The 26,369-nt window shown below is 49.7% G+C and overlaps 1 protein-coding gene across 1 annotated transcript in view; it reads right to left on the minus strand.

The window, feature by feature from the left end:
- Positions 1-25,662, minus strand: part of myo15aa (myosin XVAa) — a 198,675-nt gene extending 173,013 nt beyond the window's left edge. The window contains exons 1-5 of the mRNA XM_072481241.1: positions 25,606-25,662; positions 14,074-14,137; positions 11,323-11,432; positions 10,226-10,300; positions 586-682 (exon numbers count right to left, since the gene is read on the minus strand). Coding sequence (XP_072337342.1) covers positions 586-682; positions 10,226-10,300; positions 11,323-11,432; positions 14,074-14,137; positions 25,606-25,619 — 360 coding nt within the window. The 5' untranslated portion in view covers positions 25,620-25,662. The remainder of the gene's footprint in view (positions 1-585; positions 683-10,225; positions 10,301-11,322; positions 11,433-14,073; positions 14,138-25,605) is intronic.
- Positions 25,663-26,369: the final 707 nt, after the last annotated feature.

Here is a 26,369-nt window from a genome sequence, read left to right on the forward strand (position 1 = left end):
CCAGTAAGATGTACCTGCTCCTGATATTTAGTGATCCCTGTGGGAAATGCATCTATGAGCAAAGTCTTGAGTGTTGCAACTCCATAGCCACTAACCTAGGGCAGCATCTCCTGTACAATAGGGACTTTACGATGCATTAAAGCTAGGTTCACATGTGAAGAATGACTACTGGAAAGATAACTGCACGTTAACACAATGGTTAGCACTGTTGCTTCACAGCATCAGGGACCCGGATTCAATTCCCAGCTTGTGTCACTGCGGAGTCTGCACGTTCTCCCTGTGTTTGCGTGGGTTTCCTCCGGGTGCTCCAGTTCCCTCCCACAAGTCCCGAAAGACGTGCTTGTTTTAGGTGAATTGGACATTGCAAATTCTCCCCCTGTACCCGAACAGGCGCCGTAGTGTGGCGACTAGGGGATTTTCACAGTAATTTCATTGCAGTGTTAATGTAAGCCTACTTGTGACACTAAAAAAGATTATTATTATAACTGATGACAAGGAAGTTTAACCTGATATTTAATATTTAGAAAATAGTTTGTTTACAATGATAACTATCAATATATCTAATCAAATATTGCTGAAAATTACCTGTTGTGTCATATTGTCTTTGCGTTTGTGGTGCACGGCAGCTAGATATCGGAGAACCAGTTTGGTGGCTTCGGTCTTGCCTGATCCACTTTCACCACTTGATAAATAAAAAGAAACACAGTGACTGTGCGATCCTTCTGCCTTGCTAGGGGTGGATATGGTGTCTGCAGTAGCAGTTAAAATGCTAACTTGCACAGACAGTGACAGGCCAAATCCAGGAAACCGACACAATCTGAGACAGGTTACTTGGGAGCAATGTTAATACAAGTTGTAATGACCCAAGGGATGGGATATTGAAAGATGCAGTTGTGACTCTTTTTGTTACTGGAGAAGTTGGAGAAAAGACAATATCAGATGTACTCAGGAGAGGAAAAGGAGAAAAACACAGTTGTGTGATACCACAAAAAGGTTTGCCAACTCTGGTTGGAGGTACTCCTGGAGGATTCTTCATAACTTTGCCATTAATTTTTTTGTTGTTGTTGTAAAATTTAGAGTACCCAATTCATTTTTTCCAATTAAGGGGCAATTTAGCATGGCCAATCCACCTACCCTGCACATCTTTGGGTTGTGGGGGCGAAACCCACACAAACACGGGGAGAATGTGCAAACTCCACATGGACAGTGACCCAGAGCCGGCATCGAGCCTGGGACTCGGCGCCGTGAGGTGACAGGGCTAACCCACTGGGCCACCGTGCTGCCCCTAACTTTGCCATTAATTACCTAAAACCTCCACGCACTTGGTCTAAACACCTTTCCTACCAATTGGAAGGCAAACAGACCGTTCCTTAACCAATTGGATGATTCTTGACTATTTGTCAAACTGCCTGTTTTACTCATCTACAATATTTTTACAGCTAATAAGTAATGGTACAAATCACCACAATGTTCAAGGAAAATGAAAGAATGATGTAGAATTACATGGAATATACAGCCCAGGAAGCCAGTCTAATAGGCTTAAACTCATAATTCTGGTAACATCCGTGTACATCTTTCTTTGCACCATCTCCAATGCTTTGTATCCTTTTAATAATCTGGCAACCAGAACTGTACGCATGACTCCAAGAACAGTAAACCAAAAGTCGATACAGGTTGAGCAGAACTTCTTCCCAGGAACAACCGCGAGTGATGTGTTTGCTTTTCCTGCAACATTATTAACCCATGACTCTACTTTTAGTGATTTGTGTATTTGTACTCTGAGATCCCTTTGTTCTTCTACCCCATTCAGATTCTTATTTTCCAGGTAATATGTGATCTCCTTGTTTTCCTTACCAAGTATAATACCTCACACTTAACTGTGCTGAAATTCATTTTTGAATTATGTGCCTATTGTACAACAAGCTAATGTTTTACAATTTGTTGCAGTCCTCACTGTATGACTCTTGTCTACTCTCTACTACTTCTTCAAAGTATGTAATGAGTTTGGGCAAGCAAGAATTACCCTCATAAAATCCATGCTCACGATTCATTACATATTTATTTTACATTTTTGTTTTCTAGATATTTTTCTATTTTCTCCTTTAGTTAGCACTCCATCATCTTTCCTATGAAACAAATCTACATTGAGCTGACTGGTCTAAAGTTCCCTAGACATGTTATATGTTTTAAAAATTTATTTGTTTGTGGCATTTATTACCCATCCCAAATTGCCCTTGAGAAGGTGGTATTGAGCTGCCTTCTTGAACCACTGCAGTCCATGTGGTGTAGGTACACCCACAGTGCTGTCGGGTAGTTCCAGGATTTTGACCAGCGATAGTGAAGGAACAGTGATATAGTTCCTAGTCAGGATGGTTAGTGACTTAAAGAGGAACTTGCAGGTGGTGGTGTTCTCATGTACTTGCCGCCTTCGTCATACTGGGTGGTAAAGGCTGGGTTTTGGAAGATTCTGTGAAAGGAGCCTTGGTGAGTTGTTGCAGTGCATTTTGTAGATGGCGCACATTGTTGCCACTGTGCATCGGTGGTGGAGGGAGTGAACGTTTAAGCTAATGGATGGGGCGCCAATCAAGCAGACTGCATTGTGCTGGACAGTTTCAAGCTTCTTGAGTGTTGTTGGAGCTGCACTGATCCAGGCAAGTGGGGAGTGTTATATCACACTCCTGACTTATTGATTGTGGACCGGCTTTGTGGAGGTGAGTTACTCCCCCAGAATTCCAAGCCTCTGACCTGCTCCTACAGCACGGTAGCACAGTGGGTAGCACTATTGCTTCACAGCTCCAGGGTCTCAGGTTTGATTTCCGGTTTGGGTCACTGTCTGTGCGGAGCCTGCACGTTCTCCCCGTGTCTGCGTGGGTTTCCTCCGGGGCTCCGGTTTCCTACCACAAGTTCCGAAAGATGTGCTGTTAGGTGGATTGGATATTCTGAATTCTCGCTCTGTGTACCCGAACATGTGCCGGAATGTGGCGACTAGGGGCTTTTCGCAGTAACTTTATTGCAGTGTTGATGTAAGCCTACTTGTGACAATAAAGATTATTATTATAACCACAATATTTATATGGCTCATCCAGTTCTGTTTCTAGTTAACGGTAACACGCCGGATATTCATTGTGGAGGATTCAGCAATGGTAATGCCATTGAATGTCAAGGGGGGGGGTGGGATGGGGGGGGGGGGGGGGGGTAGATTCTCTCTTGTTGCAGATGGTCATTCACTGGAATCTGTGTGGTGCGAATGTAACTTTCCACTTGTCAGCCCAAACCTGGATATTGTCCAGCTCTTGCTGCATTTGGTCATGGACTGCTTCAGTATCTAAGGAGTCACAAATGATGCTGTCGTCAGCAAACAACCCCCCCCACCCCCCATGATGGAAGGAAGGCCATTGATGAAGCAACTGAAGATGGTTGGGCCTAAGACATTACCCTGAGGAATTCCTGCAGTGAGGTGCTGGGATTGGGAGGATTGACCTCTAATAACCACAACCTCTTCCATTGTGCTAGGTATGATTCCAATTAGCAGAGAGCTTATTCCCTGATTCTCATTGACTCTAGTTTTGCTAGGGCTCCTTGATGCCACACTTGGGCAAATGCTGCTTTGATGTAAAGAGCTCTAACCTCATACCTGGCATTCAGCTAATGTGTCCATGTTTGAACCAAGGCTGCAATGAGGTCAGGAGCTGGGTGACTGGTAGATGTATTAGAGCCTGTACTGTCTCTTGCCTAGATTCTTTTAAAATGTATAAACGCAATCCACCTGGATCTTGGAGATTAACCATGATAGTGCTGGAATGTCCCATAACACCAACAGGACAGACCCAACAGACTGGGCAGCAGAGTGGTCAGGAATATCCCTGGGAGTCCTCAACATTCCGTTCCGACCTCATGAAACCTCATGGCACCAGGGCAAACACAAACAAGAGTCCTCTCAGCTCACCCTCAGCATGAATCAGTACCCCACCATGTTGAACTTGCAAGAAGCACGGAGGGTGACAAGGGTACAGGATGTACTCTGGATCACCAAGAGTGGGTCAGCAGCACCAATGATGACTGAGTTGGCTGAATCCTGAAAGACATTTATGCGAGACTGCAATCGGGGCAGGTGGTGAGGGAACAAGAGAATAAGCCCCCATAGAATCACAGAAAAATACTGTGCAGAAAAGACCCTTTGGTCCATTAAGTCTGCACCGACACATGAAAAACACTTGACCAACTACCTAATCCCATTTACCAGCATTTGGCCCATAGCCTTGAATGTAATGAAGTGCTCATCCAGGTACTTTTTTAAAGGATATGAGGCACCCCGCCTCTACAACCCTCCCAGGCAGTGCATTCCAGACTGTCACCACTCTCTGGGTAAAAAGGTTTTTCCTCAAATCCTCCCAAACCTCCCGCCCCTCACCTTGAACTTGTGTCCCCCCTTGTGATTGCCACTTCAAATAAGGCAAACAGCTGCTCCCTATCCACCCTGTCCATGCCCCTCATAATCTTCGAGTCAGAGAATTTCCAGTGCAGAAGGAGGGCATTCGGCCCATCGAGTCTGCACCAGTCCCTGGAAAGAGCACCCTACTTAAGCCCACGCCTCCACCCTATCCCCGTAACCCAGTAACCTGACCTAAGCCTTTTGGACATCAAAGGGCAATTTAGCATGGCCAATCCACCTGACCTGCACATCTTTTGACTGTGGGAGGAAACCGGAGCACCCGGCGAGAACCCACGTAGACACGGGGAGAAAGTGCAAACTCCACACCGACTGTCACCCAAGGCCAGAATTGAACCCGGGACTCTGAGCTGAGAGGCAGCAGTGCTAATCACTGTGCCACCATGCCGCCCTCTTGTACATCTCGATCAGTCCAGCAAAAACAACCCAAGCTTATCCAACCTCTCTTCATAACTTTTATGTTCCATTCCAGGCAACATCCTGGTGAATCTCCTCTGCACCCCCTCTAATGCGGTCACACCTTTCCTCGAACTGCACACAGTACTCCAGCTGTGGCCTCACCAAAATTCTATACAACCCCAACATGACCTCCCTGCTTTTATAATCTGTGCCTCGATTGATAAAGGTAAGTGTCCCATATGCCTTTTTCACCACCCTATTAACCTGCCCTCCTGCCTTCAGAGAACCATGGCAAACACGCCAAGGTGCATTTGTTCCTTGGAACTTCCCAGTATCATGCCATTCATTGAATATTTCCTTGTCAAATTACTCCGTCCAAAGTGTACCACCTCACACTTTTCGGGGTTAAATTTCATCTGCCACTTATCTGCCTATTTGACCATCCCGTCTATATCTTCTTGTAACTCAAGACACTCAACCTCACTGTTAACTACCCGGCTAATCTTTCTGTCATCCACAAACTTACTGATCCTACCCCCACATGGTCATCTTTGTCGTTTATATAAATGACGAATAATAGGGGACCCTGCACAGATCCCTGTGGTACACCACTGGACACTGGCCTCTAGTCACTACAGCAGCCGTCTGTCATCACCCTCTGTCTCCTACAACTAAGCCAATTTTGAATCCACCTTATCAAGTTACCCTGTATCCCATGTGCATTTGCCTTCTTTATAAGTCTCCCGTGTGGCACCTTGCCAAAGGCTTTGCTGAAATACATATAAACAACATCAACTGCACATGTCCTAGTCTTCAGCAATCTACCTGTTGCAGATGCATTTGTCCATCATTGGGTGGAGTGACCAATGCATATTCCCTGTGGAGACAACGTCCCATCTTCACCTTGAAGATAGCCTCGATCATGTTGTGTGGCACTACCATCGTGCTAAATGAAATAAACTTCGAACAGATCGAGCAGTTCAAAACTGGGCACCAGTGAGGTAATGTGATCCATTAGCAGCAACAAAATTATATTCAACCACAATCTGTAACCTCATTATCTGGCACATCCCTCATTCTACCAATACAATCAAGTCAGGGGACCAACACTGGTTCAATTAGGAGTGTGGGAGAGAATGCCAGGAGCAGCAAAGAGCATACATAAAAATGAGGTACCCAACCCAGTGAAGCTACAACACAGGATTACCTGCATGCTAAACCATGGAAACAGCACATAATCAACAGAGCTAAGCATTCCCATGTTAACAGAACAGATCTGAGCTTTGTAGTGAATGAAGAGGTATGTTCCAGAAACATAAATATAGACAAAGTCAAAGATGCAAGACGATACTTTGAATGCGAGTCTTTGCAGGTAATTAACTCTTTACAAGTCCAAAAGGAGCAACTGGAGAGAGGGATAATCACAGGTTAAAGAGGTGTGAATTGTCTCAAGCCAGGACAGTTGGTAGGACTTCGCAAGCCCAGGCCAGATGGTGGGGGGTGAATGTAATGCGACATGAATCCAAGGTCCCGGTTGAGGCCGTACTCATGTGTACGGAACCTGGCTATAAGTTTCTGTTCGGCGATTCTGTGTTGTCGCGCGTCATGAAGGCTGCCTTGGAGAACGCTGACCTGAAGATCAGAGGCTGAATGCCCTTGACTGCTGAAGTGTTCCCCAACTGGAAGGGAACATTACTGCCTGGCGATTGTCGCGCGATGTCCGTTCATCCATTGTCGCAGCTTCTGCATGGTCTGGGCGTTCCTTGTACGATGGGTTTCAAGATGCCCTCGATGTAGCCAGAGAGGTTCTCACACAGGGTCCCATTGCCTGATACGATAGGACAGTCTGGTGTGTTGGCCTTGTGTATTTTCGGGAGGCACTAGAGATCTCCAACGCGGGGAGTACGTGGGATGAGGGCATGTAGGGTGCTCTGAAGGTCTGGATCCAAGGTCTTGATCAGTCTGTTGAGTTGGCGGGTGTGTCCTTTTGTTCGGATCTGCGGGTAACTGTCTGTAGTGTTCCTGGTTGTTGAGTTGTCGGTATACTTCTTTGCAGAAGTCCGTTCTGTTCAGTATGACGGTGGTTTGTCTGCTGGTTTGATGACGATGTTGCAGTTGGTCTTGAGAGCACGGATGGCGTTGCGTTGTGCTTGGGTGACATTTGGGGCTGTCTTGTGAATGCGACTGATGAATCTGGCATTGACGCGACTCCTGACGGCTTGAGCATACATGTCGGGTCTAGGGCAGCGGCCTTCCGGAGGGGTCCGATTCGACTCTTTCCTCTTCGGTTGCCGCACCGCAGATCTCTCAGTCTGCTATTCCGGTTCATTGGTTGTCTCATTGGGTTCGCTATTGGCCTCTTGGGGTCTGTGGAAGAACTCCCGGAGCCTCATTCGCCTGATGAATTCCTCCGTGTCTGCCGCGAGACTGATGAGGTCCATTTTGGTGGTGGTGCAGAAATTTAGCCCTCTGCTGAGGACTTTGATTTCATCTGGTTGAAGGGTGTACTCCGACAAGTTGACAATAGATTTCCCTGTATTGTTTTCTACTATAATACCGGGGAGGCTTGGTTGGTGCTGGTGGTGATGCCAAATTTTTCAAGCTTCCTGTTCTTGGTGTGCATGTAGGTGGTGTAGTATCATTGTCTCATCTGTTTGGCGGTGTTCCACAGCTGGTCTGCTGCGTCCTGTGCTCAAATTGAGAATATGGGGGGCGATTCCCCGAGCCCTGCGCCGGGCCGGAGAATTGCCGCAACCGCGCCACGATGCCCCAACGCTGGGGCGCGATTCCCCGAGGTGTGGAGAATCGGCGCCATCGGCACCGTTTGACGCGCCGCTGGCCACGGGCCGCTGGAATCGACAGAGTCCCGCCGGCGCCGTTCACCCCCTGGTCGCTGCTGGCGGGAACTCTGCGCGAAGGGTCAGGAGGGCGGCATGTGGGGCGGGGAAAAGCGATCCTTCACCGGGGGGGGTGGGGGGGGGGGGCCTCCGATGGGGTCTGGCCCGCGATCGGGGCCCACCGATCGGCTGGCCGGCCTCTCCCACCCCGGGCCTACTTTGTTGCGCTGCCGGCCCCTGAACACCGACGCCATGTTGAGTCGGGGCTGGCGCGCTGAAGAAGTCCCCCGCGCATGCGCACCCATTTGGCGCCGGGAAGGGAGGCTGGAGCGGCGTGGACCGCTCCTGCGCCGTGCTGGCCCCCAGTGGGGGTCAGAATCGGTTGTACCCGGGCCCGCTTTCCGTCATCGTGAAACGCGACCATTGTAGATTAAGGTGTACTTTATAATCCGTGTTAATCCTAAAACCAGTGTATAAGTGTTAAACTGAGGGCGGAGGAAAGGCGTATCGTATTAAAATCCAATTTTTCATGTTCAATAAATGTTTTTCCCTTGTCGTTAAAACTAATTAGCCATCCTGTGACTCTGTTCCTCCATGTGTGATAAAAAAAGCAAAAGTTAGGTCTTTAGAGCCAGTGTTCCATTCTGGGATGTTCGTGTCCAGTTATTTTAAAAAGATTTAGAGTATCCAATTATTTTTTTTCCAAATAAGGGGCAATTTACCGTGGCCAATCCACCAGCCCTGCACAGCTTTGGCTTGTGGGGAGTGAAACCCATACAGAAACGGGGAGAATGTGCAAACTCCACACGGACAGTGACCTGGGGCCAGGATCAAACCCAGGTCCTCAGCACCATAGGCAGCAGTGCCAACCACTGCTCCACCGTGCCGCCCTCTTCCTGTCCAGTTGTAACATCAACTGGGATCGTAACAAAACCCATCAATATGGAAAATTGCCATGATATGTCCTGTCCACAAGAAGCAGGACAAATCCAATGTGGGCAACTCTCACCCCCATCAGTCTACTTCCAATCATCAGAAGGGATGAAAGTATCACTGACATTGCGATGAAGTGACATTTACTCACCAGTAACCTGCTGATTGAAGCTCAATGTGGTACAGCTAGGACCACTCAGCTTCATTCTACATTACAGCATGGAGCAAAAAGAGCTGAATTCCAGAGGTAAAGTGTGAGTTGCTGCTCTTGACATCAAGACAGCATTTGACTGAGTGTGGTAACAAGGAAAAACTGAAGTCAAGGGAATTAGGGGAAAAATTCTCCATGGTTGGAGTCAGACCTAGCACAAACAAAGATGGTTGTGGTTGTTGGAGGGCAATCATTTCAGCCCCAGGACATCACTACACTCGTTTTTCAGTGTAGTGTCCGAGGTCCAGCCATCCTCAGCTGCTCTCTCAATGAATGAAAACCAGAGGTCAGAAATAGGGCCCTGGATTCTCCGACCTTCCGCGCTGCAATCGGGCTCAGCGCGAGGGCGGAGAATGAGGTGCCAGACCCGCAATCGGGTCCGATGCCGCTTCCACGATTCTCCGGGAACCGGAGAATCGCCGCCAATCGCGGGCGCGAGGTCGACGTGGCACCAGTCGGGGGCCATTGAAAGAGGCCCCCGCGGCAATTCTCCGGCGACAACTGGCCGCGTTCCCGCCACCGTGGTTCACTCATGGTTCCACCCGGCGGGCACTCGGAGTAGCGGCTGTGGACTCAGTCTGCGGCCCTGGTGGGGGCGGGGGATCCAGGATGGCCAGGCTCGCAATCAGGGCCACCAATTGGCGGGCGCGATCTGAGGGGCCTATATTGTCGAGGCCGGCCCGCTGTGTTGGACCGCCATGTTGCGCGGGGCCGTCGCCGCAGGCCGCCACCGAGCGCATGCGTGGACCTCCGGCCGGACGTGCAGGGCCCCGTATTGGCAGCCGGAGCTGCGTGGACTACTCCGGGGCCCTGCAAGCCCCCTTCAAAATGGAGAATCACTCTGGACTTTCTCCAGGTAAGTCTACAGTGATTTGCGCCCGTTTTCCCACGGGCGTGGGGACATAGCCCCATTATCAGAGAATTCCGCCCAGGATGTTTACTGAAAGAACAAGAATAACAGATGCATGGAAACACCACCACATGCGAGTTCCTCTCTAAGGTACACACGACCCTGACTTGAAACGATATCGCCATTCCTTCACTATCACTGGGTCAAAATCCTGGAGCTCTCTTCCTAATAGTGTTGTAGGTGTACCTGCATCAGGTGAACTGTATAGTTCAAAAAGGTGACTCACTGCCACCTGCCCAAGGGCAATTTTTGATGGGCAAAAAAAATGCTGGCCTTGCCACATGCCAGGAATGAATAAAATAAATAAATACACCAATAAATAAATTATTGTGTTTCCTGACTCTTGAAAGTGTGAAATTACCACTGATATCTGAGTACATGCTTTGGAGATTGGGAGAATCAAAGGTCCTTATTTGCACCCAGTGCATCTCTGAGTGCCTCAAAATAAAACCAAGAACTGAATAGGATTAGAGAAAATTCTTTACCTGATTATAATGCACTGATTGTGTTTGGCATCAACCATCTTTGAGTAGGCCACATTAGCAATAGCAAAGAGATGTCTGCAACAAAGAAACACAAATCTGGTCATTACAAAACATTCTAGTATTTCAACACAAGAGCATTTATTTTGTCTTTTTCAATATTGCGCCCCACACCTTTCGGTCCGGAATCTCAGTGTAATCTAAGTCACAGGATGCCAATCCTACTACAGCTGGTCTCGTTGCTCATTTAAACTTATTTCACTCTCCTCCTTTCCTGGGCTTCGGGAGGTCCAGACCGGGCAGCATGGTAGCAAAGTGGTTAGCACTCTGGCTTCACAGCGCCAGGGTCCCAGGTTCGGTTCCTGGCTGGGTCGCTGTCTGTGCGGAGCCTGCACGTTCTCCGTGTTTGTGTGGGTTTCCTCCAGGTGCTCCAGTTTCCTCCCACAAGTCCCGAAAGACGTGCTGTTAGGTAATTTGGACATTCTGAATTCTCCCTCTGTGGCGCTGGAATGTGGCGACTCGGGGCTTTTCACAGTAACTTCATTTCAGTGTTTTAAAACAATTAAATTTTGAGAACCCAATTCAATTTTTCCAATTAAGGGGCAATTTAGCGTGGCCAATCCACCTATCCTGCACATCTTTGTGTTGTGGGGGGCGAAACGCACGCAAACACAGGGAGAATGTGCAAACTCCGCACGGACAGTGACCCAGAGCCAGGATCGAACCTGGGACCTCGGCGCCGTGAGGCAGCAGGGCTAACCCACTGCATCACCGTGTTGCCCATTACAGTTTTAATGTAAGCCTACTTCTGACAATAAAGATTATTATTATGATGTTGGCAGTACCTGAACAGGCAGCCATTGTTCAAGACATTAGTCATTCATGGAGGTTCAAGGTGACCAAACTGGACTCTGTTCTGAATGTTCATGCTTGTTAGCATTGATCACAGGGTTGCAATTAGCAGTTAGCCTGGCTACTTCTATCCCTACCTAGTCCACTGGTGCTAAGCTCCTGAATTGTCGCTCCCACTGAGACTATTTGCTGAAGACCCCGTCTCTCATAGTTCCTCGTTCCTAGTGAAGTTATAGCTGGGCACTTACGGTGGGTTTTCTGTGAATGATTTCCCTTTATATTTCAGCACCGCGTCGGTTCCATAAATGTTGTACATTTTATATGGATTCACAGATAAGAGGATGCTGCCAATGTAAGTCTGGAGGAAAGAAACAAATTTGTTTAAAAAGAGGTGATTGACATCAGTGGAGAAACTGTCAGTAAATCTGATAGAAGTATTCAAAATCATGAGGGGTCTGGACAGAGTAGATAGGGAGAAACTGTTCCCCTTGTGAAATGATTGAGAATTTGTAAAAGAAGCATAAGTGATAGGAGGATTTTTTTTTTCACACAGCGAGTGGTTAGGGTCTGGAATGCTCTGCCTGACAGTGTTGTGGAGGCAGGTTCAATTGAAGCATTCAAAAAGGAATTGACTGCTATCTGCACCAGACGAAGGTGCAGGGTTAAGGGGAGAAGTTAGGGAAGGTGGAACTAAAGACCTGGCGCAAACACGCTGGACAAATGAAGCGGGGCAGCACGGATCACAGTGGTTAGCACAGTTGCTTCACAGCTCCAGTGTCCCAGGTTCGATTCCTGGCTTGGGTCACTGTCTGTGCGGAGTCTGCAAGTTCTCCCCGTGTCTGTGGGGGTTTCCTCCGGGTGGTCTGGTTTCCTCCCACAGTCCAAAGATGTGCAGGTGGATTGGCTATGCTAATTTGCCCTTAAAAAGGTTAGGTGGGGTTACGGGGATAGGGTGGAGGTGTGGGGATAGGGTGCAGGCTTGGGTAGGGTGCTCTTTCCAAGAGCCAGTGCAGTCTCGATGGGCCCAATGGCCTCCTTCTGCACTGTAGATTCTATGATAACTGCACTATGACGACCTCCTTCTGTGCCGTAACTATTCTGTGATTCTCTGAATTCTGTAAAAATAGGGCACTGGTGGGAGGGAATTACTGAGTGACAGCGTGAGTGAGCTGGATTAATGTCAGTAGAGATACCGTCAATAACAAAATGCGCATAGGGCAGCACGGTGGCTCAGTGGTTAGTACTGCTACTTCACAGCGCCGAGGACCTAGGTTCGATCCCGGCTCTGGGTCACTGTCCGTGTGGAGTTTGCACATTCTACCCGTGTCTGCATGGGTTTCACCCCCACAACCCAAAGATGTGCAGAGTAGGAGGATTGGCCATGCTAAATTGTCCCTTAATTGGAGAAAAAAAAGGGTACTCTAAATTTATATTAAAAAGATTTTTAAAAACACAACTTCCTATATATGGTGCTACATTCCCATGAATACCATTTTCTTTAATCTTATCAACGAGCCTTCCATGTTGCACCTTATCAAAATTATTTTGAGAATCAGTATTCACATCTAATGATTCCTTTAATCGGTACACATTGTTATTTCCTCAACTATACAAATTTGATTCATCAGATGCAACTTGCCTTTTGCAAATCCATGTTGCCTGGTCTTGATGACCTCATATCTGAGAAGTGTGTTCATTTTTATTGTGTGACCTGACCTCTTGAAGCGCACCCATTGTTGATGTTAATCTGACTGGCTGGCTTATCTATAGTTCACATATCTCATCGCTCCATCTCCTCCGCTTGTTCCCTTTCACTGCCAGTGCCACAGCTTCTCTCTGACATTGACAATGTCACAGCCTCCTTGTGATAATTGATGCAAAGCATCTCCACATTCCTTCATGCTCCAGATATTTAGATTTTTCACCGCAGTTGGAATTCCCTGGTTCTTTAACTATTCTTTTACTTTCATGTGTCAATAAAAAGCTTTACCATTTCCCTTCCCAGTCCTAGCAGACACTCTTCACTCCTCCCCGTGGCCTTTGTAAATGTTTTTCTTTGCTTTGCCTTCTTAATTATTATATTCAGTTTAACCTTATTTTATATTATTGGTCCAGGATTTGTCGTCTGCCTCCTTTTTCAAATCTTGTTTGAATTTTAATTTTGTCATTCATTCAAAGAGCTCCAACTTTTTGTTATTACCTGGCAGGATATGTCCAGTCCCTACTCTAATTATCTTCCATTCCAACCTTTCGCACTGTGCATTCCCATATCTGCCAACTTTCCTTCAGGTTTATCCCAAAAGTTCCCATTTTTATCTCATTGAGATTGTCTTTTTTTCAGAATGTTTTTTTAAAATCTTTGTTTATTTGTCATTTTTCTATTGAATTGAATTGTCTTTGGTCACGGTTTCATGGCAGCTGGAGTGGCGCACTGGGTAGCTTTCCTGCCGCTGAGCATGAAGGCCCAATGTTCAAGTCCCACTCCAGGATTTACTGACCATGAAAGAACCCTGTCACTGATAAGCCAGTGCGTATCGATGCTGGTCCCAGCCTGGATAACTAGGAAGGGTTAGTGGCAGGAAGATCATCTGACTGCAACCCCCCACCCAATCCCAAAATATGATGACTGATATGACAGTGATGGATCAGCATCGTGGTGACCCCATGCAGCATGGGAAAAGGAGAAAGAGCAACCATTTTGTTTTTGATCACTATTTCCTAGACGCTTCTCCAACTCTTGCATTACCAACTCATCTCACTTAATTTCCTAAAATTAGATCCAGAATATTTTCCTTGTTGAATAATATGGAACTGAAAACACGCTGGACAAATTGTATAAACACCCCTTCCTTCCTTGCCACTTTACATTTCTTTTGGGATCAAGATTATTGCCATTTACTCCTATTACTGAGAATTCCTTGATCCAAATTCAACAGTTCATTGTAAGTTTGATTCTCTTACCCTGAACATGTAGGAACAGCTGATGTTACAATACTTACATATATAATATGCTGTTCAAACCTCTTCTTTAAATTGTATAACACTGCACCATCATGTAGATCTCTAAAAGAAAACCCAGAAATATCACATGGGCCTTTAAAAGCTGCAAGAAGACAATGTGAGAACATTTTTTTTAAAGGCTTGTGACAAATGCGTAAAGACCTGTACACACATTGTTCAATAACTCACGTGTACTGTGCAAAGATATGTAGGGAGAAAAAAATTATTCATACTGATTACTAATTGCATGTAACCTGCAGCATTCCTTATTGACATCATCGAAGAACGCTCGATAGCAGCCTGCAGCTGTCTGCTCCCAGGAAATCAAATCAATGTAGTGTACATAGTGCCACTTGAAACAGTGTTCTGTGAATGTGAAAGATCGCATTCAAAAGACATCAATAAAGCCCAAATAATTTGTTTGGTTAATAAGATATGAGAAGGACTTCCGGTTGCGGCGATGCAGAGCTAAGTCGCACGTTCGGCAGCTCCCGCCAGAAACGGACTTTTGGGCTCTTTTGAGGGGCCACCCCATTATCAAGCTCCCTGCCTCCAGGTCCGGAATCCGGCCCAACATGTGCCGCATAAATCCGGCATCGTCCCAATTCGGGGCATATACCCCGCACCCCCTGCAGCTTACCACTCACCATCACATACCTACCTCCATTGACTGCCATGATGTTCAGCGCTGTCATGATATCCATATTAACATATCATGGTGCAATCACACACACACACTGATGGACAGATTGACGGACCAATCAACACACATGCAACATCACAGCCAATCACCAGTGAGAGCACACGCACTATAAAACAGGGACACCACAGTTCCCGCTCATTCCAGCAGGAGATAGCTCAGAGCACAGAGCTCACAGCGTGCCACTCAGACATACACCATGTGCTGAGTGCCTCTCTAAGATAGTGCTAGGACTGGGTCCACAGGTTAACTGGAGAAGTACGAACCACAGCCAGAAGTTTACAGTTGTTGTTATCCAGAATAATAAAAGAGTTGTACCATCTACAACCATGTTGGTTCGTTTGTATAGCGGAACACCCAACACAACCTAGTGCCAGGATTGGAACCCAGCAACTGTGAGACCTACCTGCACATCCTCAGAGATCCGCCATCCTGCGCCATGGACACCATCACCCCGCCGCAGCCGCTCCAAATCGCTGGAAACCTCGGCGTCAACTGGAAGCTGTTTAAACAGCGCTTCCAGCTCTTCTTCGAAGCCACAGACAGGGAGAATGCATCGGACACCAGGAAGATCGCCCTCCTCCTCTCCACGGCGGGGCAACACGCCATCCACATCTACAACTCCCTGGCATTCGCGGAAGGCGAGGCCAAGACGAAGTACAAGACGGTCCTTCTAAAACTTGAGCAACACTTCAGCGTCTAAGTAAATGAGAGCTTCGAAGGTAACTCTTCCAGCAGCGCCTGCAGGGTACGGATGAGCCTTTTCAATCTTTTTTGACACACCTCCGTATCCCGCGCAGTCCTGCAGCTATGAGGCCAACTCCGATTCCATGATTCGGGACCAGATAGTTTTTGAGGTCACCTCGGACACCCTACGCCAGCAGCTCCTCAAAATAAAGAGCCTCACCCTAGCCACCGCCATCGAAACCTGCGTTCTCCATGAAAACGCGACCAGCCGGTACTCCCAATTCCAGGTGGACGAATTGGCACGGCAGGGATCCTACGAGGCCGAGCGGCTCCAGTCGATCGAGTTCCTCCCGGCCCGCGGCCCGGACAAGGGCGGCCATTTCGCGCGCTTTCCGAGGCCTCCCACGCTTGTACGCGCCAAAAGAGACGTCGACGCAGAGGGACGTGACGCGCAGGCACGTTCTACGCAGGACCGAATTGCGCATGCGCGGTGACGCAACGAACGCCATGACGTCACGACATGCGGCAACTGTGGATACGCACATTTAAAGCGGCAATGTCCAGCCAAAACCCGACAGTGCCTCCGCTGTGGCAAGATGGGCCACTACGCTGCCTGCTGTCAAGCAGCTCAACCTGCCAATGCTCCCCAATTCCACCAGCCTCGCAGGGACGTGCGGGCCATTCAGCCTCCATACACCGAGTCATACCCTGACGACGTACAGATCGGTGATACCGACGACCGGGAAGCCTTCCGCGTTGCGGTAATAGACAGAAATCGGATGTCCACAAGTAGGACCCACCAGCCGATGCCAGTGCACAGCGTTAATCCGGGTGATGAATGGTGTGCCACCCTAACGGTCAACCGATCACCAATCACATTCCGTTTAGACACTGGTGCCTCCGCCAATCTCATTGCATGGTCAGCCTTCTACGCCTTGAAGGTCAAACCACCGATTAGGCCATCCCGCTGTCAGTTGGTCGATTACAACGGTAATGTTATCCCGGCCATGGGATCCTGCCAGCTCGAGGTTGCACACAATTCATACACAGCCACACTGTCTTTTGAGAGAGTTGGATCCTCGAAGGACTCCCTGCTAGGCGCACAGGCGTGCAAGATTCTCGACCTCCTTCAGCGGGTACACACTCTGTCTCCAGAAGGCACGTCCGATTTCCCGGATGCAGACTTTAGGGCACAGCTCCACTCGCTCCTCGCCCACAACCAGGAGGCTTTCGAGGGCATGGGCACACTGCCCTACACTTACAGAATACGGCTCAAACCGGACGGCACCCCGGTCATTCATGCACCTCGTAGAGTCCCAGCACCACTCAAGGACCGCCTCAAGATCTCCAGGACCAAGGAGTGCTTTCCCGGGTCACAGAGCCCACGCCATGGGTCAACTCCATGGTGTGCGTAAAAGGCTGGTTTAGCTCACTGGGCTAAATCGCTGGCTTTTAAAGCAGACCAAGGCAGGCCAGCAGCATGGTTCAATTCCCGTACCAGGCGCCGGAATGTGGCGACTAGGGGCTTTTCACAGTAACTTCATTGAAGCCTACTCATGACAATAAGCGATTTTCATTTAATTTCATTTCAAAAGCCCTCAGGCGAACTCCAGATCTGCATCGACCCGAAAGACCTGAACAATAACATCATGAGGGAACACTACTCCATATCCAAACGGGAAGAGATCACGAGCGAAATGGCCCGGGCTAAAATTTTTACCAAGCTTGATGCCTCAAAGGGTTTTTGGCAGATTCAGCTGGATCAGTCCAGCAGGAAGCTGTGTACCTTCAACACTCCCTTTGGCAGGTACTGCTATAATAGGACGCCGTTTGGCATCATCTCGGCATCCGAGGTGTTTCATCGAATCATGGAACAGATGATGGAGGGCATCGAAGGGGTGCACGTCTATGTTGACGACGTCATCATCTGGTCCACCACACCACAGGAGCACATCAGTCGTCTCCAGCGCGTCTTTGCTCAAATACGAGAACAAGGCCTGCGCCTCAACCGAGCCAAGTGTTCTTTTGGCCAAACTGAGCTAAAGTTTCTGGGGGACCACATATCCCAGTCAGGGGTGCGTCCGGATGCAGACAAGGTGACAGCTATTGCAGCCATGCCGCGGCCGGCAGACATGAAGGCAGTGTTACGCTTTCTCGGGATGGTCAACTTCCTGGGGAAGTTTATTCCCAACCTTGCCTCCCACACAATGGCTCTTCGCCACCTGGTGAAGAAGACAACGGAGTTCCAGTGGCTGCCCGCACACCAGAAGGAATGGGAGGAGCTCAAGATCAAGCTCACCACCGCCCCGGTATTGGCGTTCTTCGACACTACTCGAGATACAAAGATCTCGACTGATGCCAGCCAGTCCGGCATTGGGGCGGTACTCCTGCAACGGGACGACACTGCATCATGGGCCCCGGTCGCCTATGCCTCACGGGCCATGACCCCCACAGAACAGCGCTATGCGCAGATTGAGAAGGAGTGCCTGAGTTTGTTAACCGGCATAGATAAATTCCACGACTACGTGTATGGTCTCCCTCAGTTCACCGTGGAAACCGACCATCGCCGCCTGGTCAGCATCATACAAAAGGACCTCAATCAGATGACCCCTCGCCTCCAGCGCATTCTGCTCAAGCTCCGGAGGTACGACTTCCAACTGGTCTACACCCCGGGAAAGGACCTCATCATCGCGGACGCCCTGTCTAGAGCAGTAAGCACACCGCCTGAATCGGGGGGGTTCGTCTGTCAGGTCGAAGTGCATGTAGCCTTCACATCAGCCAATCTGCCAGCTACTGATGCAAGTCTGGCCTGTATTCGCCGTGAGACTGCGAATGTGTGATGCGCCACATGACGGAAGGCTGGCTCAAGGGGCAATGCCCACAATTCTACAATGTCCGTGACGACTTGGCCGTCATTGACGGTGTCCTCTTAAAATTGGACCGGATTGTGATCCCACACAGCATGCACAGGCTGGTCCTCGAACAATTGCACGAAGGCCATCTCGGGGTTGAAAAGTGCAGGCGGAGGGCCCGAGAAGCTGTGTACTGGCCGGGCATCAGCGATGACATCGCCAACATGGTGCTCAACTGCCCCAACTGCCAAAGGTTTCAGCCGGCGCAACCCCCTGAGACACTTCAACCCCATGAATTGGTAACGTCCCCCTGGGCAAAGGTGGGTGTGGACCTTTTTCATGTGCTCGGCAGGGACTAAGTCATCATAATTGACTCATTCTCCAATTATTCGGAGGTCATACGCCTGCACGACTTGACATCATCAGCTGTAATCAGAGCATGTAAGGAAACCTTCGCTCGCCATGGCATTCCGCTTACCGTCATGTCGGACAATGGGCCCTGTTTTGCGAGCCAAGAATGGTCTTCTTTTGCCGCTTCATATGGCTTCACACACGTGATGTCCAGCCCTCTGCATCCCCAGTCAAATGGCAAGACGGAAAAGGGCGTCCATATCGTGAAGCGGCTCCTCTGCAAGGCTGCTGATGCCGGATCTGACTTCTGTTTAGCCCTGCTGGCCTATCGCTCGGCCCCACTGTCCACAGGCCTCTCACCAGCCCAGCTGTTGATGGGTCGCGCCCTCAGGACCACTGTACCGTCCATTCATGTTCCCAAACCCGACCATGCTCCGGTACTGCAAAGGATGCGACAGCAGCGTGCTCAGCAGAAGGTGGCACATGACACACGGGCAACTGATCTTCCTGCCCTGGCGCCTGGAGACAACGTCCGCATACACCTACCAGAGGGTGGCTGGTCGGCAACTGCCGAAGTTCTCCGCCGCGTGGCTCCCCGCTCGTTCCTGGTTCGCATGCCTGATGGCTCCATTCGCCGGCGTAATCAGCGGGCCCTTCGGCTGCTTCCGCGCTCGCTACGTGATCATGCACCGGTGCCATGCCCTCCTGTTGTCCCTGATGTCGACTGCGTGGAGCTTCCTGCCACTATGCCTGTTCCTCTATCGCCCGTGGCCAGGCCCATTCCTCAGCTGGTGGATCCTGACCCACCCTTGAGGCGGTCAACCCAAATTCGTCGCCCACCTACTATGCTGGACTTATGAGCCTGTTTGCACATTGGACTCACTGAATTGTTGTGCAACAATGTTAATGTGTTTCTCTTTTTTTTGTCTCTTTCGATATTTGATGATTGCACTTAGTTTGTGGTACAACCTCGTTGCTATGTTGCACCTGACACCTTCCTATGTATATAGTTTAGCCTCATGTTGTAAATATTGCACACACATATTTAGCTGCACTCAGTACACACCAATATTTATTACCATATAGGCGCATATTCTTGTGAAAAGGGGGGATGTCATGATATCCATATTAACATATCATGGTGCAATTACACATACACACTGATGGACAGATCGACGGACCAATCAACACACACGCAACATCACAGCCAATCACCAGTGAGAGCACACGCACTATAAAACAGGGAACACCACATTTCCCGCTCATTCCAGCAGGAGATAGCTCAGAGAACAGAGCTCACAGCGTGCCACTCAGACATACATCATGTGCTGAGTGCCTCTCTAAGATAGTGCTCGGGCTGGGTCCACAGGTTAACTGGAGAAGTACGAACCACAGCCAGAAGTTTACAGTTGTTATCCAGAATAATAAAACAGAGTTGTACCATCTACAACCGTGTTGGTTCGTTTGTATATCGGAACACCCAACACAAGTGCCTCAAACGACACCCGCTTCCCCACCAAAATCGCCACCCCTCGATTCTTTGCGTCCAACCCCGAGTGGAAAACCTGCCCTACCCACCCCTTTCTCAGCCTAACCCCCCCCCCCCCCCCCCCCGCCGTTTAGCCATCCCCTTTTCTAGGCCAGCCACGTGCCCGCACCTCCCGCACTCTCCATTCCCCCCAGCGGCAGACCCCAGCCCCGACTCTCTCTCCGAGCTCCAGCTCCCCTTTGGCCAATGCAGCAGCAGCCCAGTACCCCCCTCCCCCCTCCTCACCCCCTCACCCCCCACCCCACCCCCCCAGCTAGGTCCCCCCCCAGCTTAGTTGCTCCCCCCATAGCACTCCCGTAAGTCAGCTGACTCCTGCTGACCCCGGCCACTCCATCGACCCCCCAGTGTGGTAGTCCCACCCCCCCCCACTCCTGTCCATCAGCGGGTGCTCCTCTCCAAGGCCGCCCTTCCTACCCCCCGGTCCTGCCCCCTTCATTCCCTAGTGCGGGAAAAGCCCGCACTTTCCATCAAACCGGCCCCTCTCTGGCGCAGCTCTCTTTTGCGGCCTAATCCCAGCTCCCCCACCTCGGGCCTCCCACCTCCCCTCCCCCCAACGGGGCCCTGTCCTTTCAACCACTGACGCCCACACTCTCAAAAAATCCCCACTTCGAACCATTTCACCCTACCCCACCCAGCACCCAAGGAACCAATACAGAACAGAACATCCCCCAAAGCACAGTAATCACAGTAGCCCCCCGTGACCTCCCCTCACAACCGATGCTCAGTCCGTGTCCAACTTTTTGGCCTGAATAAAGGTCCACGCCTCCTCCGGCGTCTCAAAGTAATGGTGCCGGTCCCTAAATGTGACCCACAGTCGCGCCGGCTGCAGCATCCCGAATTTCACCCCCTTCAGATGCAGAACCCCCTTAGCCCGATTGTACCGGCCCTCTTCTTGGCCACCTCCGCGCTCCAGTCCTGGTATATACGGACCTCTGCATTCTCCCACCTGCTGCTCTGTTCCTTTTTTGCCCATCTTAGGACACACTCCCTGTCCACCAAGCAGGGCCTCCTCGCCAGGACTCGGCGGGCCCCATCCAGCTCCATGGGCCTCGGGAAGGCATCCACGCACATCAACGTGTTCAGCATTGTGACCACATATGCTCCAGCATCTGACCCATCCACTCCCTCCGGGAGACCCAGAATCCGCAGGTTCTTCCTCCTTGACCGATTCTCCATGTCCTCGAACTTCTCCTGCCATGTCTTATGCAGCGCCTCGTGCGCCTCCACCTTCACCACCAGGCCCAACATCTCGTCTTCATTCTCCGAGGCCTTCTGCCGCACCCCCCGGATCGCCATCCCTTGGGCCTTCTGGGTCTCGACCAGCTTGTCGATCGAAGCCTCCATTGGCTCCAGCAGCTCTGCTTTCAATTCCGTGAAGCAGCGCTTGAAAAACTCCTGCTGCTCTTGCGACCACTGCGCCCACGCTGCCTGGTCTCCACCCGCAGCCATCTTGGCTTTCTTCCCTCGCACTTTTCGCTGCACCAGAATTACTTTTTTCACCGCTCCACTCCTGGTCCAATCCATACAGTGCCGGGGAAATCGTACTGTCACCTTACCACACTGGGAAGCATTGGACCACTCCAGGTCCAAGACGAATAAGAGGCCGGCTACAGCCAAGGTGCTGAGGGGGTTTATGGACCAGATGGGAGGAATGGACCCATGGAGGTTTGGCAGGCCGGGGCCAGGGAATTTTCTTTTTTACCCCACGTCCATAAAGCCTACTCCCGGATAGACTTCTTCGTTATGAGCAGGGCACTAATACCGAGGGTGGAGGACACGGAGTATTCGGCAATAGCCATCTCAGACCATGCCCCGCATTGGGTGGAGCTGGAGCTAGGGGAGGAGAGGGACCAGCGTCCGCTGTGGCGCCTGGATGTGGGCTTGCTGGCGGATAAGGAGGTGAGTGGGCGGATCCCGGGGTGCATTGAAAGTTATCTAGTGGCTTATGATAATGGGGAAGTGTAGGTGAGGGTGATCTGGGAGGCGCTGAAGGTGGTGATTATGGGAGAGCTAATCTCCACTAGGGCCCACAAGGAGAAGAAGGAGAGGAGAGAGAGGGAGAGATTGGTGGGGGAGATTTTAAGGGTGGATAGGAGGTATGCAGAGGTCTCCGAGGAGGGACTACTCAAGGAGCGACAAAGCCTCCAGGCCGAGTTCGACCTGTTGACCACCAAGAAGGCAGAGATGCAGCGGAGGAAAGCGCAAGGGGCGGTGTATGAGTACGGGGAGAAGGCTAGCCGGATGTTGGCACACCAACTTCGGAAGCGGGAGGCAGCGAGGGAGATTGGGGGAGTTAGGGATAAAGGGGGGAACACGGTGTGGAGCGCGGTGGGAATAAATGGGTGTATTTAGAGACTTTTATGAGGGGCTGTATAGGGCTGAGCCCCCGACGGAGGAGAGGGGGATGCATCGATTTTTGGATCGGCTGGGGTTCCCGAGGGTGGAGGAGGAGCAGGTGGCTGGGCTTGGGGCACCGGTAGGGCTGGAGGAGCTGACTAAGGGGCTGGGGAGTATGCAGGCGGGGAAGGCACCGGGGCCTGATGGGTTCCCGGTGGAATTTTACCGGAAGTACATGGACCTGCTGGGCCCTCTATTAGTGAGGACTTTCAATGAGGTGAGGGAGGGGGGGGCCCTACCCCCTACGATGTCCAGGGCGCTGATCTTGAAGCGGGACAAGGACCCATTACAGTGTGGGTCGTATAGGCCAATCTCTCTCCTCAACGTGGACGCGAAGCTGTTAGCGAAGGTGTTGGCTACCAGAATTGAGGACTGTGTCCCGGGGGTGATTCATGCGGGCCAGACGGGTTTTGTTAAGGGAAGGCAGCTGAATACCAATGTGCGGAGGCTCCTTAACGTAATCATGATGCCTGCAGTGGAGGGGGAAGCGGAGATAGTGGCGGCAGCGGACGTGGAGAAGGCCTTTGATAGGGTGGAGTGGGGTACCTTTGGGAAGTGTTGAGGAGGTTTGGGTTTGGGGAGGGGTTCATTAGTTGGGTTAGGCTACTTTACGAAGCCCCGGTGGCGAGTGTGGCCACGAATCGGTGTAGGTCGGAATACTTTCGGCTGTACCGGGGGACAAGGCAGGGATGCCCCCTATCCCCCTTGCTATTTGCATTGGCAATTGAGCCTTTGGCTATGGCTCTAAGGGAGTCCAGGAACTGGAGGGGCTGGTCCCGGGGGGGGTGGGGGGTGGGGGGGGGGGGGGGGGTGGGGGGGGGGGGGGTGGGGGGGGGGGTGGGGGGTAGATTCTCTCCCGGTGAACACCCGGGTTAAGCCGAGATGGGGTTAGCAGTATTTGCGGTATCGGACGAGCCGGGAGTGCAGGAGGCGAAAGAGACCGGTATTCTGGTCTTTGCGTCCCTGGTAGCCCGGCGGAGGATTCTGCTACAGTGGAAGGATGCGAGGCCCCCAAGCGTGGAAGCCTGGATCAGCAACATGGCAGGGTTCATTAAATTGGAGAGGGTAAAATTTGCCTTGAGAGGGTCTGTGCAAGGGTTCTTCAGGCGGTGACAACCGTTCCTAGACTTTCTAGCGGAGCGTTAGGAGGTGGTCAGCAGCAGCAGCAACCCAGAGGGGGGGGGGGGGGGGGATGGGGGGGAGGGGGGGGGGGTGTACTTTGTGTTTTCTACTGTGTTTATTATTGCTTAATGGGGGGTTTGTGTATTGGGGGAATTCGTGAGGTCGTTGTAAGATGTTTATTTATGTGTTCTTTGTTTTTCTTTTTTCCGTAAGGTTTGTTGAAAATATGTAAAAATTTGAATAAAAATATTTCTTTAAAAAAAGATATGAAAAGAAATCCCAAACTATATATATTATAATGAACTTTATTGTTCATTGCTATTTCTAAAATGGACTTTCTGCTGAATCACAAAGTTGGCAGTTACAAGTCACGTGACCACAGGATTGGCCCTTTCTTCTGGAAGCTACCAAGAGCAACAGAATCCTCCTCTCAGCATTATGAATCTCACACCCAATTGTCAGGACATGATAATGACGAAACAAGAGGATGCACAGACAAACTCATTATGCCTGCAGAGTTGTTAACAGACCCATCTCCTACCTGGGACTGTCCAGATGCATTTCAAAAGGGGATCACCGAGAGGACAACGGATGTCATTTGCATCCAGTTAAGCTTACCCCTCTTAACAGTATCAGGTGGGCTGCCTAGACAATGGCTTCCCGATACATGAATATGGATGGTAACTCTTTCAAAAGCTAATGGCTGAGACATTATCAGTCCTGTAACAAAGCCAATTCCAGACAACAGATAAACATCCCTTTTAACATCATTGAAGAAAACGGTCACATGACTCGATTGACCATTTATAATATCTATAATAACAACATAATATAATATAATAATCGCTTATTGTCACAAGTAGGCTTCAATGAAGTTACTGTGAAAAGCCCCTAGTCGCCACATTGCGGCGCCTGTTTGGGGAGGCTAATACGGGAATTGAACCCGCGCTGCTGCCTTGTTCTACATTACAAGCCAGCTATTTAGCCCAGTGTGCTAAACCAGCCCCTATATTCCTTTGAGAACTGTAAGATCCTCAGGCGACTGTTTTAAAATCAACTGGAAAGAACTCCAGCAGACGGGCTGAGCAAACAGTTGGCCAGCAGCTCCTTGGAGCATGTTTGATTTTAAAAGTCTGATCAGTGCCCGCCAAGTGGTCTAAGCACAGAAACATAATTGTGTTGCATCGTCATTCATTTCAAGGATTTGCATGCTGCCTCCAACTAAAAACTTCTGGACTGAACTCCGCCACAAAGGAAACACCTTCTGGATTTTGACTTCTTGGACTTTGGAAATCACGTCAACTAATATTCAAAGAACAAAGAACAATACAGCACAGGAACAGGCCCTTCGGCCCTCCAAGCCTGTACCGGTCATGATACCAACCTTTGGCAAACGCCCTCAGCACTTCCTTGTTTGGCTATCCCTCTACACCCATCCTATCCATGCTTTTGTCAAGATGCCTTTTGAACGCTTGTCTAACTCAAAACCCAGGACCACAAAACTCCATCAGAACAACCCAGTGAGTAGGCACATAGCCCCAAGAGTCCTGGCCTCAATAGGTCAGACTCTCCGAGGCTCAGAGAGAACAGACTGCTCACACAGATCCCCAGATACCACTTCAAGTACCGACGTGACACATGGAATGGATAAAACACTCCGAATATCCACTTGCAGAGTGACCCTCACCACACAGGGATTTGAGCACATCCGCCTCTGCGACAGTTTTGAGATTTTGTGACTTATGGCTGTAGGGTGGGGAGACTTACGAGTTCCACAGTGTAGAAGACCTGGGAAAGGATAAGTTAGACTAGGGAATGTCCAACACACTATGAATGCATGTGCGTAGATAAGACGAGATTCAGCTAAACTTACTCCAACTGGGTCATATCTGCCACTCCCTCTTCTTCCAGGTGTTTCCGTTGGTGGACTGGAGGCTGGTCACTGAGGGAGTACATCTGGAGTCAAGAACAAATCACAGAAACACAAGCAATTAATCCTTTCTCGATTTTGAACTTGTGGATGCAACATTTGTTTTGTACTTAAACCACATCTACCCTCTACTTTAAATTAAACCCCTCCAGCTCTCGAATCCTGGGCATTTTCTTTCTATTTTCTGATTGTCCTCTGGAATATATTACTGATGATATAAAGTTATGAGATCTCTTTATTGCTTCCCAACTTACAACCTTTTTTTTCTGAAATTGGTACACATAAATGTGCACAGAGAGCAGATGCATTGATGTTGGATATAGGCTTTAGAGGTTGAATAGTTTAAGATACATGCTAAGACTATAAGAAATGGGGCTTAAGCACCAAATGGCCTTTCCTCACACTGAGGGGCATTTCTGACTTGAGGTATTTTTAAGTATACCGATCTAGTTTCACAAAAATATATTTACCATCCTGACAGGTACATATCCACTATGCAATTAAGAATAATTCTGGTCTGCTTACATTGCCAGCAGTAAAAGCTGGACATTGGAAACTGAAGCACTAGAATTGGTCTTAGCAAGGGAGAAGCTAGGAAAAGTCATCTCAGATTAGAAACCAATGAATCGTTGACTATGCCAGTGTGTAAAATATGAACAAGGAGCACGAGTAGACCATTCAGCCCCTCAAACCTCCTCCGCCATTTA

Source organism: Scyliorhinus torazame, chromosome 17 (genome assembly GCF_047496885.1).
Source record: "Scyliorhinus torazame isolate Kashiwa2021f chromosome 17, sScyTor2.1, whole genome shotgun sequence".
Classification (NCBI taxonomy): Eukaryota; Metazoa; Chordata; class Chondrichthyes; order Carcharhiniformes; family Scyliorhinidae; genus Scyliorhinus; species Scyliorhinus torazame.